This window comes from Ranitomeya variabilis, chromosome 8 (assembly GCF_051348905.1).
Source record: "Ranitomeya variabilis isolate aRanVar5 chromosome 8, aRanVar5.hap1, whole genome shotgun sequence".
Taxonomy (NCBI): Eukaryota; Metazoa; Chordata; class Amphibia; order Anura; family Dendrobatidae; genus Ranitomeya; species Ranitomeya variabilis.
Genome location: NC_135239.1, coordinates 101,299,261 through 101,315,641, shown reverse-complemented (window position 1 = coordinate 101,315,641; position 16,381 = coordinate 101,299,261). Strand labels below are relative to the sequence as shown.

The 16,381-nt window shown below is 51.9% G+C and overlaps 1 protein-coding gene across 1 annotated transcript in view; it reads left to right on the top strand.

The window, feature by feature from the left end:
* The first annotated feature begins 4,597 nt into the window (after positions 1 to 4,597).
* CDC73 (cell division cycle 73) overlaps positions 4,598 to 16,381 on the top strand; it is a 136,609-nt gene continuing 124,825 nt past the window's right edge. The window contains exon 1 of the mRNA XM_077278605.1: positions 4,598 to 4,913. Coding sequence (XP_077134720.1) covers positions 4,783 to 4,913 — 131 coding nt within the window. The 5' untranslated portion in view covers positions 4,598 to 4,782. The remainder of the gene's footprint in view (positions 4,914 to 16,381) is intronic.

Below are 16,381 nucleotides of genomic sequence, written 5' to 3'. Positions count from 1 at the left end.
TAAATCTGCAGGGCAAAACCGCTGCGGTTATCCCTGCAGATTTATCGCGGTTTGTTCCGCGATTTCCGCTGCGGGATTACTCCTATACTATTGATGCTGCATATGCAGCAATATGCAGCATCAATAGTAATGTTAAAAATAATAAAAATTGGTTATACTCACCCTCCGATGTCCGGATCTCCTCGGCGCTGCACGCGGCGCTCCAGTTCCAAAGATGCTGTGCCGAGAAGGACCTTCGTGACGTCACGGTCATGTGACCCGGGCGTCATCACGGTCATGTGACCGCAACGTCACCGCAGGTCCTGTTCGCACAGCAACTCTGACCGGCCGGCCGCGTGCAGCGCTGAGAGGTGAGTATAACATGATTTTTTATTTTTATTCTTTTTTTAACCCCATATATGGTTCCCAGGGCCTGGAGGAGAGTCTCCTCTCCTCCACCCCGGGTACCACCCGCACATTAACCGCTTACTTCCCGCAATGTGGGCACAGCCCCATGCGGGAAGTAAGCGGTTCAATGCATTCCTATGGGTGCAGAATCGCAGCGATTCTGCACAAAGAAGTGACATGCTGCGGATTTTAAACCGCTGCGTTTCTGCGCGTTTTTTCCCGCAGCATGTGCACAGCGGTTTGCGGTTTCCATAGGGTTTACATGTAAATGGAAACGCTATGGAAACTGCTGCGGACCCGCAGCATCAAAATCGCCGCGGTTCCGCGGTAAAAACCGCAAAGTGTGAACATGGCCTAAGGCTGTGTGCACATGTAGCAGATTGTTTGCGTTTTTTTTCACGGTTTTTCGCTATAAAAACACTATAAAACCACGAAAAAAAACGATCACATTAAGCATCCTATTTAATAGAATGCAATCCGCATTTTTTGTGCACATGTTGCATTGTTTTCCTGAGCAGAATCGCATTCCAGAAAAAAACGCAGCATGTTCATTAAATTTGCGGAATCGCGGGGATTCCGCACACCTAGGAGTGCATTGAACTGCTTACTTCCCGCATGGGGCTATGCCCTATGGGGTATGCGGTTGGTACCCAGGGTGGAGGAGAGGAGACTCTCCTCCACGGACTGGGCACCATATAATTGTTAAAAAAAAAATAATTAAAATAAAAAATCGTGATATACTCACCTTCTGATGGCCCCGGAGTCTTCCCGCCTCTCAGCGGTGCATGTGGCCGCTTCCATTCCCATGGATGCTTTGTGTGAAGGACTGAGGAGATCGGGGCCATCAGAAGGTGAGTATAAGCATTTTTTAAATTTTTTATTATTTTTAACATTATATCTTTCTACTATTGATGCTGCATAGGCAGCATCAATAGTAAAAAGTTGGTCACACTTACATAGTTACATAGTTATTAAGGTTGAAGGAAGACTTTAAGTCCATCTAGTTCAACCCATAGCCTAGCATGCCCTAACATGTTGATCCAGGGGAAGGCAGATCGCTTGGAAAACGCTAGCATTCTGCAAGCTAATTATGCTTGCAAAACACTAGGAATATGCATGCCAATTCCGCCCGAAGGCCCGGCTGGGAGGCGATTGTGTCGGGGAAAAGACATGCCCCCCCTAACAAACTGAGTTATGAGGGGTCACATTATAAAAGCGATTATTTCAGCGTTTGCAGGCACCCGAACTAAAAGAGCCACCTTGTCAGAATGCAGCATTAGTGCAGCACAAGGTGGCCCTTTTACACTGTGTTCCAAATTATTATGCAAATAATATTTCCTCATATTTTCTCTAAATTACCTATCTGAATTGCAGTCATTGTTATTTTCCAGTCATCTACTATTCTAGTATAATTGCAATGTTTTGGAACAAACTGCCTATGAAAACAGTATCTTTTAAAAAAAAATAAAAACACTCAAAATGCATGTTCCAAATTATTATGCACAGCAGAGTTTTCAACCTTTTTTTTTTATTTTGAACAAAAAAATGGTCAATTGTGAAGTTATAAGCATTATCAGCTTATTACAAAATGAAATCAAACAGTTTTCAAGTGAAAACTTTATTCTAGGTGATGTTACATTTGCACATAGGACCCCTTGTTCGAAAGAAGCTTCTGAACTCTCTCGTCCATTGAATTTGTCAGTTTCTGATGGTTTCTGCTTCAATTTCTTTGCATGTGGACAGAATACCCTCCCAAAGCTGGTGCTTAGATGTGAACTGCCTCCCGCCATCATAGACACTCCTTTTGATGATGCTCCAGAGGTTCTCAATGGGGTTGAGGTCAGGGGAAGATGGTGGCCACACCATACGTTTGTCCTCTTTTATGCCCATAGCAGCCAGAGATGCAGATGTGTTTTTTGCAGCATGAGACGATGCATTATCATGCATGAAAATGATCTTGCTGCGGAAAGCACGGTTCTTCCTCTTGAACCATGGCAGGAAGTGTTGTTTTAGAAACTCCACATAGATTATGGAGTTCATCTTTACCCCTTCAGGGATCATAAAGGGGCCGACAATCTCTCTCCCCATGATTCCAGCCCAAAACATTACTCCACCTCCTCCTTGTTGGCGCCTTAGCCGTGTTTTCATGGGGTGTCCATCAACCAGCCATCCTCCACTCCATCCATCTGGACCATCGAGCGTTGCACGGCACTCATCGGTGAACAAAACCGTTTGGAAGTCAGTCTTCATGTATCGTTTGGCCCACTGGAGCCGTTTCTGCTTGTGTGCAGTGGATAGAGGTGGCCAACAGGATGGCTTACGCACAGCTGCAAACCTCTGAAGGACCCTGCATCTTGTTGTTCTGGGGACGTTGGAGGCACCAGCAGCTTCAAAAACTTGTCTGCTGCTATGACAAGGCATTTTTGCAGCTGCTCTTTTAACCTTACACAATTGCCTGTTGGATAGAGTCCTCAATTTTTCCTTATCAGCACGCACACGTGTGTGCTGGGAATCAGCTACACACTTCTTGATTGTGCGATGATCACGATTAAGTGTCTTGGCAATGTTGATTGTAGTCATGCCTTGACCTAAATACTCCACAATTTGCTGCTTCTCAGCAGCCGACACATCCTTTTTCTTTCCCATTTTGGCAAAAAATGTAGGCTGCTTAATAATGTGGAACCGCCTTCTTAAGTAGTCTTGCCTTTATTTGGACACACCTGCCAAACTAATGTGCACAGGTATCTGCAATTGCTTTCAGTGATATAAAGAGCCCTGACACACATCACCATCAATGAGTTTAAATGACAAACAAAAAAATTATTTTCCCTTTAACGCCCACTTTGATGCCAGTTCTGATGTCCAGAACCCATTTGGGCCAGGCAGGAGAGACCTGATTTTGATGTGTGGCTCCCTGTTCTATGTCTGCACTATGATATCAGTGGCCCACGGTCATTTAAAGGGAACCTGTCACCCCCAAAATTGAAGTTGAGCTAAGCCCACCGGCATCAGGGGCTTATGTACAACATTCTGTCATCTTCTTACGATGACGTCCTCTTCTTGTCTTCACACTGTGGCTCCGGCGCAGGCGTACTTTGTATCTCCTGTTGAGGGCAATGTACTGCAGTGCGCAGGCGCTGGGCCTCTCTGACCTTTCCTGGCACCTGCGCACTGCAGTAATTTGCTCTGCCCTCAACAGGAGAGACAAAGTACGCCTGCGCCGGAGCCGCAGTGTGAAGACAAGAAGAGGACGTCATCGTAGGAAGATGGGAGGCCCCGGACCGCCCCTGGGTGAGTATAATCTAACCTCTTTTTCTCATCTTTGATTACAGCGGGGGCTTATCTACAGCATTACAGAATGCATTACAGAATGCTGTAGATAAGCCCCTGATGCCGGTGGGCTTAGCTCATCTTCCATTTTGGGAGTGACAGGTTCCCTTTAAAGCCCTTCGGTGCCCACTTTGATGCCCATTTTTGTGCCAGTTTTATAATTTTTGTAGCTGTTTATAAGTGTATTCACATCAGGGCACCTAGCTGCATGGTATGTTAGTATTGTGAGGATTATTTTTTGTTGTTAAACCCATAAAAAAACAGAAAAGAAAAAATGACCGAATAAGAAACCAACTTCAGCCTCGTAGGCTTAGCCCAGTAAGGCTACTTTCACACTAGCGTCGGGAACAATCCGTCGCTGTGCGTCGGGCCGACGTTCCCGACGCTAGCGTGGTCTCCGCCGCACAACGTGGGCAGCGGATGCATTTTTCCCACGCATCCGCTGCCCCATTGTGAGGTGCGGGGAAGTGCGGGGAGGTGGGGGCGGAGTTCCGGCCGCGCATGCGCGGTCGGAAAAAGCGGACCGTCGGGAGCAAAAAACGTTACATGTAACGTTTTTTTCTCCCGACGGTCCGCTACCACACGCCCAAGCGTCGCAAAACGGACGCGACGTTTGGCAATGCGTCGCAAATGCGTCGCTAATGTTAGTCTATGACGAAAACACGTATCCAGCAAGAACTTTTGCTGGATGCGTATTTTCGGCAAAACGACGCATTTGCGACGTATTGCAGTTAACGCTAGTGTGAAAGTAGCCATACATACACCCATGCGTCCACAACTAAGAGCACACGGAAGACGGAACAGAGAAAAGCAAGAAGCTACAGGAAACACGAACCTCCACAGAAAACAAATAAACACGTGCCGACTGCGCATGCGTACGGCAGCTCCGCGAAATCAGGCTTCGACTAGGCCGACTATGTTGTCCTGGTGCTTCTAGCGACAGGCACTTCTCAGGGCAGCTTATGCACAAGGGTCCTTACCGCGGACGAATCAGGAGCTTCCTCCAGTCAGCTCTTCTGGTGGGGTCCTTGCTGCGGCCAGAGCAGTCAGGAGGAGGAGGAGAAGATGGCGGACGTGCTGAGCGTTCTGCGTCAGTACAACATCCAGAAGAAGGATATCAACGTCAAGGGAGATGAAGTTATATTCGGGGAGTTTTCTTGGCCAAAGAACGTGAAGACGAACTACGTTATCTGGGGGTGAGTGATGGAGGCCCCGTGTGTGAGCGCAGCTGCCCGGGATCTGCTGTGTCGGACTTCCGTGTACTGCTGTGTGTGAGAGACGTGGGGCTACCGTGTGTGTGTGTGTGTGTGTGACTGACTCCCGTGTACTTGCAGTGTGTGTGTGTCTCCCGTGTACTTGCAGTGTGTGTGTGTGTGTGTGTGTGTGTGTCTCCCGTGTACTTGCAGTGTGTGTGTGTGTGTGTGTGTGTGTGTCTCCCGTGTACTTGCAGTGTGTGTCTCCCGTGTACTTGCAGTGTGTGTCTCCCGTGTACTTGCAGTGTGTGTCTCCCGTGTACTTGCAGTGTGTGTCTCCCGTGTACTTGCAGTGTGTGTCTCCCGTGTACTTGCAGTGTGTGTCTCCCGTGTACTTGCAGTGTGTGTCTCCCGTGTACTTGCAGTGTGTGTCTCCCGTGTACTTGCAGTGTGTGTCTCCCGTGTACTTGCAGTGTGTGTCTCCCGTGTACTTGCAGTGTGTGTCTCCCGTGTACTTGCAGTGTGTGTCTCCCGTGTACTTGCAGTGTGTGTCTCCCGTGTACTTGCAGTGTGTGTCTCCCGTGTACTTGCAGTGTGTGTCTCCCGTGTACTTGCAGTGTGTGTCTCCCGTGTACTTGCAGTGTGTGTCTCCCGTGTACTTGCAGTGTGTGTCTCCCGTGTACTTGCAGTGTGTGTCTCCCGTGTACTTGCAGTGTGTGTGTGTCTCCCGTGTACTTGCAGTGTGTGTGTGTCTCCCGTGTACTTGCAGTGTGTGTGTGTCTCCCGTGTACTTGCAGTGTGTGTGTGTCTCCCGTGTACTTGCAGTGTGTGTGTGTCTCCCGTGTACTTGCAGTGTGTGTGTGTCTCCCGTGTACTTGCAGTGTGTGTGTGTCTCCCGTGTACTTGCAGTGTGTGTGTGTCTCCCGTGTACTTGCAGTGTGTGTGTGTCTCCCGTGTACTTGCAGTGTGTGTGTGTCTCCCGTGTACTTGCAGTGTGTGTGTGTCTCCCGTGTACTTGCAGTGTGTGTGTGTCTCCCGTGTACTTGCAGTGTGTGTGTGTCTCCCGTGTACTTGCAGTGTGTGTGTGTCTCCCGTGTACTTGCAGTGTGTGTGTGTCTCCCGTGTACTTGCAGTGTGTGTGTGTCTCCCGTGTACTTGCAGTGTGTGTGTGTCTCCCGTGTACTTGCAGTGTGTGTGTGTCTCCCGTGTACTTGCAGTGTGTGTGTGTCTCCCGTGTACTTGCAGTGTGTGTGTGTCTCCCGTGTACTTGCAGTGTGTGTGTGTCTCCCGTGTACTTGCAGTGTGTGTGTGTCTCCCGTGTACTTGCAGTGTGTGTGTGTCTCCCGTGTACTTGCAGTGTGTGTGTGTCTCCCGTGTACTTGCAGTGTGTGTGTGTCTCCCGTGTACTTGCAGTGTGTGTGTGTCTCCCGTGTACTTGCAGTGTGTGTGTGTCTCCCGTGTACTTGCAGTGTGTGTGTGTCTCCCGTGTACTTGCAGTGTGTGTGTGTCTCCCGTGTACTTGCAGTGTGTGTGTGTGTCTCCCGTGTACTTGCAGTGTGTGTGTGTGTCTCCCGTGTACTTGCAGTGTGTGTGTGTGTGTCTCCCGTGTACTTGCAGTGTGTGTGTGTGTGTCTCCCGTGTACTTGCAGTGTGTGTGTGTGTGTCTCCCGTGTACTTGCAGTGTGTGTGTGTGTGTCTCCCGTGTACTTGCAGTGCGTGTGTCTCCCGTGTACTTGCAGTGTGTGTGTGTGTGTGTGTCTCCCGTGTACTTGCAGTGTGTGTGTGTGTGTGTGTCTCCCGTGTACTTGCAGTGTGTGTGTGTGTGTGTCTCCCGTGTACTTGCAGTGTGTGTGTGTTTGTGTCTCCCGTGTACTCCGGGCCGGACTGGCCATCGGGCGTTTCTGGCAAATTCCCGAAGGGCCGGTCCCTGTAGTGGGCCGCTCGATCTGTTGACCCCCTTCAATCTGTCAGCCGGCGGTCTGTTTCTGCAGCCAGCACACCAGACAGCCTCAGCTTGCCTTGTGCACACGATCGCGCTGCACTTCCAAAATCACTGCCGCTGCCCGCTAGACAGGATGAAGTTGATGGCCGCGGTCTGATGTCCTGATCACCAGCTGCGGTGAGGTAACACAGACACATGGCAGGAGGGGGGGGGAGAGGCGCGCTCTGCTCTTCTGTGCTGCCCCGACCCTGCTACTTACTGCAGCAGCTTGTGATCAGGAGTCAGGACATCAGACCGCTCACTTCCTCCTGTCCAGTGAGGCGGCAGGGACAGAAAGGATTTACGAGCTGCTGACAACCTTACCCTGAGTGCACGGAGCAGAAGCACAGAAGCCCCGGAGTTGTACCTGGAACTAGCAAAGAAGTTACAGGCAAGCATTAATAGAATTAAGAAAAAAAAAAAGCTGTGTCCACTCTTCTTCCATGGCACTATCTCAAAAGAAAACCACCACTCCTGTGGTGAACTATAACTCCCAGCATGCCATAGGAGCTGCTGTTCATGCTGGAAGTTATAGTTCTCCTCAAAAGCAGGGATAATAGTTAACCGTGGGACATAGATGGCACCTATGGGATCTTAAAGGAAATCTGATGGCTGAGGGTATGTTTCCATGTGGCGTATTTGCTGTGGATTGGATGCAGCGTCCAAATACTACAGCATAGTGGAGGGGATTTTATGAAATCCCATCTCCACTATGCATGTAGGGACGCCTCTTGCTTACCTGCGGGGACGCACATGCGGCGCATCTTTCCAGACCGTAGCATGTCTATTTATATTACGGAGGCGCTCAGTCTCCCTAAGATAAATCTCACCGTCATATGTATAGGATGCGGTGATTCCGCACGGTTAATGAACACTTGCGGAATCACCGTGCGTACAAAAGCCGGCAGCGCTTTGGACGGGGCGGGTGTCCACTGCGTCCAAAGCGCTCGGAATACGCCACGTGGAAACATACCCTTATCCATGCTGCTTGATCCACAGGCCGCATGTATCAGATATTGGCTGTATGATTCCAGAAAGGTATGGTTGACTCTGAAATGCTGCTGTGTTTCAGGGTAAAAGCTGCCAAGGACCAAGGCATACCCGGGCTTAGCTTATACAGACGGTGCCGAATATGTGCTGCTCATGGGTCACACAGCAAGTCAGGTTCACTTTAAAGGGTTTGCTCAGTGCTGCTTCTGCATTGGGAGGCGAGCAGCGGTGAAGACATAGTGTACAAATACCCAGTGGGACAGATGCATGAATGGCAGCTATCATGGCCGTGTCTTGGTGGGTATGGTTTCAAGGAGTAAACCTTTAATTCAATTGTATAACAATGACAACGCCAAACAGAAAAATTACTGTTAGTGGTCAATGATTTTTTTTTTTTCGTGGAAAAGAAAAATGGAAAAAAAAAAAAAAAAAGAAGAAAAAAAAATTAAATTTGATAACTTAATTCTGGCTCTTGATATGATTACAAAGATATCTTGTCATTAATACTTCAGTGAGCTTAAAAAAACTAAATTTAGATATATATACATACAGTGGGGCAAAAAAGTATTTAGTCATTCAGCAATAGTGCAAGTTCCACCACTTAAAAAGATGAGAGGCGTCTGTAATTTACATCATAGGTAGACCTCAACTATGGGAGACAAACTGAGAAATAAAAATCCAGAAAATCACATTGTCTGTTTTTTTATCATTTTATTTGCATATTAAGGTGGAAAATAAGTATTTGGTCAGAAACAAACAATCAAGATTTCTGGCTCTCACAGACCTGTAACTTCTTCTTTAAGAGTCTCCTCTTTCCTCCACTCATTACCTGTAGTAATGGCACCTGTTTAAACTTGTTATCAGTATAAAAAGACACCTGTGCACACCCTCAAACAGTCTGACTCCAAACTCCACTATGGTGAAGACCAAAGAGCTGTCAAAGGACACCAGAAACAAAATTGTAGCCCTGCACCAGGCTGGGAAGACTGAATCTGCAATAGCCAACCAGCTTGGAGTGAAGAAATCAACAGTGGGAGCAATAATTAGAAAATGGAAGACATTCAAGATAACTGATAATCTCCCTCGATCTGGGGCTCCACGCAAAATCCCACCCCGTGGGGTCAGAATGATCACAAGAACGGTGAGCAAAAATCCCAGAACCACGCGGGGGGACCTAGTGAATGAACTGCAGAGAGCTGGGACCAATGTAACAAGGCCTACCATAAGTAACACACTACGCCACCATGGACTCAGATCCTGCAGTGCCAGACGTGTCCCACTGCTTAAGCCAGTACATGTCCGGGCCCGTCTGAAGTTTGCTTGAGAGCATTTGGATGATCCAGAGGAGTTTTGGGAGAATGTCCTATGGTCTGATGAAACCAAACTGGAACTGTTTGGTAGAAACACAACTTGTCGTGTTTGGAGGAAAAAGAATACTGAGTTGCATCCATCAAACACCATACCTACTGTAAAGCATGGTGGTGGAAACATCATGCTTTGGGGCTGTTTCTCTGCAAAGGGGCCAGGACGACTCATCCGGGTACATGAAAGAATGAATGGGGCCATGTATCGTGAGATTTTGAGTGCAAACCTCCTTCCATCAGCAAGGGCATTGAAGATGAAACGTGGCTGGGTCTTTCAACATGACAATGATCCAAAGCACACCACCAGGGCAACAAAGGAGTGGCTTCGTAAGAAGCATTTCAAGGTCCTGGAGTGGCCTAGGCAGTCTCCAGATCTCAACCCTATAGAAAACCTTTGGAGGGAGTTGAAAGTCCGTGTTGCCAAGCGAAAAGCCAAAAACATCACTGCTCTAGAGGAGATCTGCATGGAGGAATGGGCCAACATACCAACAACAGTGTGTGGCAACCTTGTGAAGACTTACAGAAAATGTTTGACCTCTGTCCTTGCCAACAAAGGATATATTACAAAGTATTGAGATGAAATTTTGTTTCTGACCAAATACTTATTTTCCACCATAATATGCAAATAAAATGATAAAAAAACAGACAATGTGATTTTTTGGATTTTTTTTTCTCAGTTTGTCTCCCATAGTTGAGGTCTACCTATGATGTAAATTACAGACGCCTCTCATCTTTTTAAGTGGTGGAACTTGCACTATTGCTGAATGACTAAATACTTTTTTGCCCCACTGTATATACAATTGAAGACTTACGCCTGTTCCTCCTCTGCAGTTTGTTGTAAAAGAATACACACTGCTGCACCCGGCGTCTGTTATTGTCTGCATCTCTGACATCACGGCAATAGCGCTACAGAGAATTGGCTTCTGAGCTCCTGATTGGCTGCAGCATTAAAGGGAACCTGTCACCCCCAAAGTAAAAGATGAGCTAAGCCCACCGGCATCAGGGGCTTATCTACAGCATTCTGTAATGCTGTAGATAAGCCCCCGATGTATCCTGAAAGATGAGAAAAAGAGGTTAGATTATAAACACCCAGGGGTGGTCCCGCTGTGGTGGGCGTCGCGGTCTGGTCTGGGGCCTCCCATCTTCTTACGATCACCTCTTCTTCTCTTCACACTGCGGCTTCGGCGCAGGCTTACTTTGTCTGCCCTGTAGAGAGCAGAGCAAAGTACTGCAGTGTGCAGGTGCCGGGAAAGGTCAGAGAGGCCCTGCACACTGCAGTACTTTGCTCTGCCCTCAACAGGGCAGACAAAGTACGCCTGCGCCGGAGCGTGAAGACAAGAAGAGGACGTGATCATAAGAAGATGAGAGGCCCTGGACCGGATTCCAGAATGCTGTAGATAAGCCACTGATGCCAGTGGGCTTAGCTCAACTTCCATTTTGGGGGTGGCAGGTTCCCTTTAATGATGTGACATGAGAATTGTAGACACTGGATCTGCGGAGTGTGGATAAAGCGCAGTTTGTTTGAGTGTAGTGCTATGTGATGTATCGGATAGCACTCGGCCCAGTGTTATTCTATGGGGCAGAGCATTACAGCGATTATTTTCTCATGCTGAATCGGCATGAGAGAACAATGGCAGTATGCTGTAATTGGCAGCGAGACTTGGCTCACTCGCACCCCCATACAAGTCTATGGGTGCGAGTGACACAACGTACTGCACTCGGATATCATACCAGTGCAGTCCAAGATATGCCAAGTGTATGACCCCAGCCTTAGAGCAATAAATAATTCTGAGCGGTAATACTGGGCCGTCTGTGACTGTATGTTATATAGTCGTTTTACACTCACCCCATGTCTTGTAACCTACAGGTGTACAAAGTCACCATGTGACAAGTGAGCCTGTGCACATTCAAATGCCAGGGCTGAATTTTAGTCCCAGTCCCGCCCTGTGTGTGTGCGCGTGCGTGCGTGCGTGCGTGCGTGTGTGTGTGTGTGTGTGTGTGAGACTCCTGTGTATTGCAGTGTGTGTGTGTGTGTGTGTGAGACTCCTGTGTATTGCAGTGTGTGTGTGTGTGAGAGACTCCTGTGTATTGCAGTGTGTGTGAGAGAGAGACTCCTGTGTATTGCAGTGTGTGTGTGACTTCCGTGTAGGGCAGTGTGTGTGACTCCCGTGTAGTGTACTGCAGTGTGTGTGACTCCCGTGTACTGTAGTGTGTGTGTGTGACTCCCGTGTACTGTAGTGTGTGTGTGTGTGTGTGTGTCACTCCCGCGTACCGTAGTGTGTGTGTGTCACTCCCGCGTACCGTAGTGTGTGTGTGTGTGTGTCACTCCCACGTACCGTAGTGTGTGTCACTCCCACGTACCGTAGTGTGTGTCACTCCCGCGTACCGTAGTGTGTGTGTCACTCCCGCTTACCGTAGTGTGTGTGTGTGACACTCCCGCATACCGTAGTGTGTGTGTGTGACACTCCCGCGTACCGTAGTGTGTTTGTGTGTGTGTGACACTCCCGCGTACCGTAGTGTGTGTGTGTGACACTCCCGCGTACCGTAGTGTGTGTCTGTGTGTGACACTCCCGCGTACCGTAGTGTGTGTCTGTGTGTGACACTCCCGCGTACCGTAGTGTGTGTCTGTGTGTGACACTCCCGCGTACCGTAGTGTGTGTGACACTCCCGCGTACCGTAGTGTGTGTGTGACGCTCCCGCGTACCGTAGTGTGTGTGTGACGCTCCCGCGTACCGTAGTGTGTGTGACGCTCCCGCGTACCGTAGTGTGTGTGTGACGCTCCCGCGTACCGTAGTGTGTGTGTGACGCTCCCGCGTACCGTAGTGTGTGTGTGACGCTCCCGCGTACCGTAGTGTGTGTGTGACGCTCCCGCGTACCGTAGTGTGTGTGTGACGCTCCCGCGTACCGTAGTGTGTGTGTGACGCTCCCGCGTACCGTAGTGTGTGTGTGACGCTCCCGCGTACCGTAGTGTGTGTGTGACGCTCCCGCGTACCGTAGTGTGTGTGTGACGCTCCCGCGTACCGTAGTGTGTGTGTGACGCTCCCGCGTACCGTAGTGTGTGTGTGACGCTCCCGCGTACCGTAGTGTGTGTGTGACGCTCCCGCGTACCGTAGTGTGTGTGTGACGCTCCCGCGTACCGTAGTGTGTGTGTGACGCTCCCGCGTACCGTAGTGTGTGTGTGACGCTCCCGCGTACCGTAGTGTGTGTGTGACGCTCCCGCGTACCGTAGTGTGTGTGTGACGCTCCCGCGTACCGTAGTGTGTGTGTGACGCTCCCGCGTACCGTAGTGTGTGTGTGACGCTCCCGCGTACCGTAGTGTGTGTGTGACGCTCCCGCGTACCGTAGTGTGTGTGTGACGCTCCCGCGTACCGTAGTGTGTGTGTGACGCTCCCGCGTACCGTAGTGTGTGTGTGACGCTCCCGCGTACCGTAGTGTGTGTGTGACGCTCCCGCGTACCGTAGTGTGTGTGTGACGCTCCCGCGTACCGTAGTGTGTGTCGCTCCCGCGTACCGTAGTGTGTGTGTGTCACTCCCGCGTACCGTAGTGTGTGTCACTCCCGCGTACCGTAGTGTGTGTCACTCCCGCGTACCGTAGTGTGTGTGTGTCACTCCCGCGTACCGTAGTGTGTGTGTCACTCCCGCGTACCGTAGTGTGTGTGTGTCACTCCCGCGTACCGTAGTGTGTGTGTGTCACTCCCGCGTACCGTAGTGTGTGTGTGTCACTCCCGCGTACCGTAGTGTGTGTGTGTCACTCCCGCGTACCGTAGTGTGTGTGTGTCACTCCCGCGTACCGTAGTGTGTGTGTGTCACTCCCGCGTACCGTAGTGTGTGTGTCACTCCCGCGTACCGTAGTGTGTGTGTCACTCCCGCGTACCGTAGTGTGTGTCACTCCCGCGTACCGTAGTGTGTGTGTCACTCCCGCGTACCGTAGTGTGTGTGTCACTCCCGCGTACCGTAGTGTGTGTGTCACTCCCGCGTACCGTAGTGTGTCACTCCCGCGTACCGTAGTGTGTGTGTCACTCCCGCGTACCGTAGTCTGTGTGTCACTCCCGCGTACCGTAGTCTGTGTGTCACTCCCGCGTACCGTAGTCTGTGTGTCACTCCCGCGTACCGTAGTGTGTCACTCCCGCGTACCGTAGTGTGTCACTCCCGCGTACCGTAGTGTGTCACTCCCGCGTACCGTAGTGTGTCACTCCCGCGTACCGTAGTGTGTCACTCCCGCGTACCGTAGTGTGTCACTCCCGCGTACCGTAGTGTGTCACTCCCGCGTACCGTAGTGTGTCACTCCCGCGTACCGTAGTGTGTGTGTCACTCCCGCGTACCGTAGTGTGTGTGTCACTCCCGCGTACCGTAGTGTGTGTGTCACTCCCGCGTACCGTAGTGTGTGTGTCACTCCCGCGTACCGTAGTGTGTGTGTCACTCCCGCGTACCGTAGTGTGTGTGTCACTCCCGCGTACCGTAGTGTGTGTGTCACTCCCGCGTACCGTAGTGTGTGTGTCACTCCCGCGTACCGTAGTGTGTGTGTCACTCCCGCGTACCGTAGTGTGTGTGACACACCCGCGTACCGTAGTGTGTCACTCCCGCGTACCGTAGTGTGTCACTCCCGCGTACCGTAGTGTGTGTGTGTGTGAGACACACCCACGTACCGTACTGCAGCGTGTGTGTCGCTCCCGCGTACCGTACTGCAGCGTGTGTGACGCTCCCGCGTACCGTACTGCAGCGTGTGTGAGACGCTCCCGCGTACCGTAGTGTGTGTGTCACTCCCGCGTACCGTAGTGTGTGTGTCACTCCCGCGTACCGTAGTGTGTCACTCCCGCGTACCGTAGTGTGTGTCACTCCCGCGTACCGTAGTGTGTGTGTCACTCCCGCGTACCGTAGTGTGTGTGTGACGCTCCCGCGTACCGTAGTGTGTGTGTGACGCTCCCGCGTACCGTAGTGTGTGTGTGACGCTCCCGCGTACCGTAGTGTGTGTGTGACGCTCCCGCGTACCGTAGTGTGTGTGACACGCTCCCGCGTACCGTAGTGTGTGTGTGACGCTCCCGCGTACCGTAGTGTGTGTGTGACGCTCCCGCGTACCGTAGTGTGTGTGTGACGCTCCCGCGTACCGTAGTGTGTGTGTGACGCTCCCGCGTACCGTAGTGTGTGTGTGACGCTCCCGCGTACCGTAGTGTGTGTGTGACGCTCCCGCGTACCGTAGTGTGTGTGTGACGCTCCCGCGTACCGTAGTGTGTGTGTGACGCTCCCGCGTACCGTAGTGTGTGTGTGACGCTCCCGCGTACCGTAGTGTGTGTGTGACGCTCCCGCGTACCGTAGTGTGTGTGTGTCGCTCCCGCGTACCGTAGTGTGTGTGTGTCACTCCCGCGTACCGTAGTGTCACTCCCGCGTACCGTAGTGTCACTCCCGCGTACCGTAGTGTGTCACTCCCGCGTACCGTAGTGTGTGTGTGTGTGACACACCCACGTACCGTAGTGTGTGTGTGACGCTCCCGCGTACCGTAGTGTGTGTGTGTCGCTCCCGCGTACCGTAGTGTGTGTCACTCCCGCGTACCGTAGTGTGTCACTCCCGCGTACCGTAGTGTGTGTCACTCCCGCGTACCGTAGTGTGTGTCACTCCCGCGTACCGTAGTGTGTCACTCCCGCGTACCGTAGTGTGTGTCACTCCCGCGTACCGTAGTGTGTGTCACTCCCGCGTACCGTAGTGTGTGTGTGTCACTCCCGCGTACCGTAGTGTGTGTGTGTCGCTCCCGCGTACCGTAGTGTGTGTGTGACGCTCCCGCGTACCGTAGTGTGTGTGTCACTCCCGCGTACCGTAGTGTGTGTGTCACTCCCGCGTACCGTAGTGTGTGTGTCACTCCCGCGTACCGTAGTGTGTGTGTGTCACTCCCGCGTACCGTAGTGTGTGTGTGTCACTCCCGCGTACCGTAGTGTCACTCCCGCGTACCGTAGTGTCACTCCCGCGTACCGTAGTGTGTGTGTGTGTGACACACCCACGTACCGTACTGCAGCGTGTGTGACGCTCCCGCGTACCGTACTGCAGCGTGTGTGTGACGCTCCCGCGTACCGTACTGCAGCGTGTGTGTGACGCTCCCGCGTACCGTACTGCAGCGTGTGTGTGACGCTCCCGCGTACCGTACTGCAGCGTGTGTGTGACGCTCCCGCGTACCGTACTGCAGCGTGTGTGTGACGCTCCCGCGTACCGTACTGCAGCGTGTGTGTGACGCTCCCGCGTACCGTACTGCAGCGTGTGTGTGACGCTCCCGCGTACCGTACTGCAGCGTGCGTGTGACGCTCCCGCGTACCGTACTGCAGCGTGCGTGTGACGCTCCCGCGTACCGTACTGCAGCGTGCGTGTGACGCTCCCGCGTACCGTACTGCAGCGTGCGTGTGTCGCTCCCGCGTACCGTAGTGTGTGTGTCACTCCCGCGTACCGTAGTGTGTGTGTCACTCCCGCGTACCGTAGTGTGTGTGTCACTCCCGCGTACCGTAGTGTGTGTGTCACTCCCGCGTACCGTAGTGTGTGTGTCACTCCCGCGTACCGTAGTGTGTGTGTCACTCCCGCGTACCGTAGTGTGTGTGTCACTCCCGCGTACCGTAGTGTGTGTGTCACTCCCGCGTACCGTAGTGTGTGTGTCACTCCCGCGTACCGTAGTGTGTGTGTCACTCCCGCGTACCGTAGTGTGTGTGTGTCACTCCCGCGTACCGTAGTGTGTGTGTGTCACTCCCGCGTACCGTAGTGTGTGTGTGTCACTCCCGCGTACCGTAGTGTGTGTGTGTCACTCCCGCGTACCGTAGTGTGTGTGTGTCACTCCCGCGTACCGTAGTGTGTGTGTGTCACTCCCGCGTACCGTAGTGTGTGTGTGTCACTCCCGCGTACCGTAGTGTGTGTGTGTCACTCCCGCGTACCGTAGTGTGTGTGTGTCACTCCCGCGTACCGTAGTGTGTGTGTGTCACTCCCGCGTACCGTAGTGTGTGTGTGTGACACACCCACGTACCGTAGTGTGTGTGTGTGTGTGTCGCTCCCGCGTACCGTACTGCAGCGTGTGTGACGCTCCCGCGTACCGTACTGCAGCGTGTGTGACGCTCCCGCGTACCGTACTGCAGCGTGTGTGACGCTCCCGCGTACCGTACTGCAGCGTGT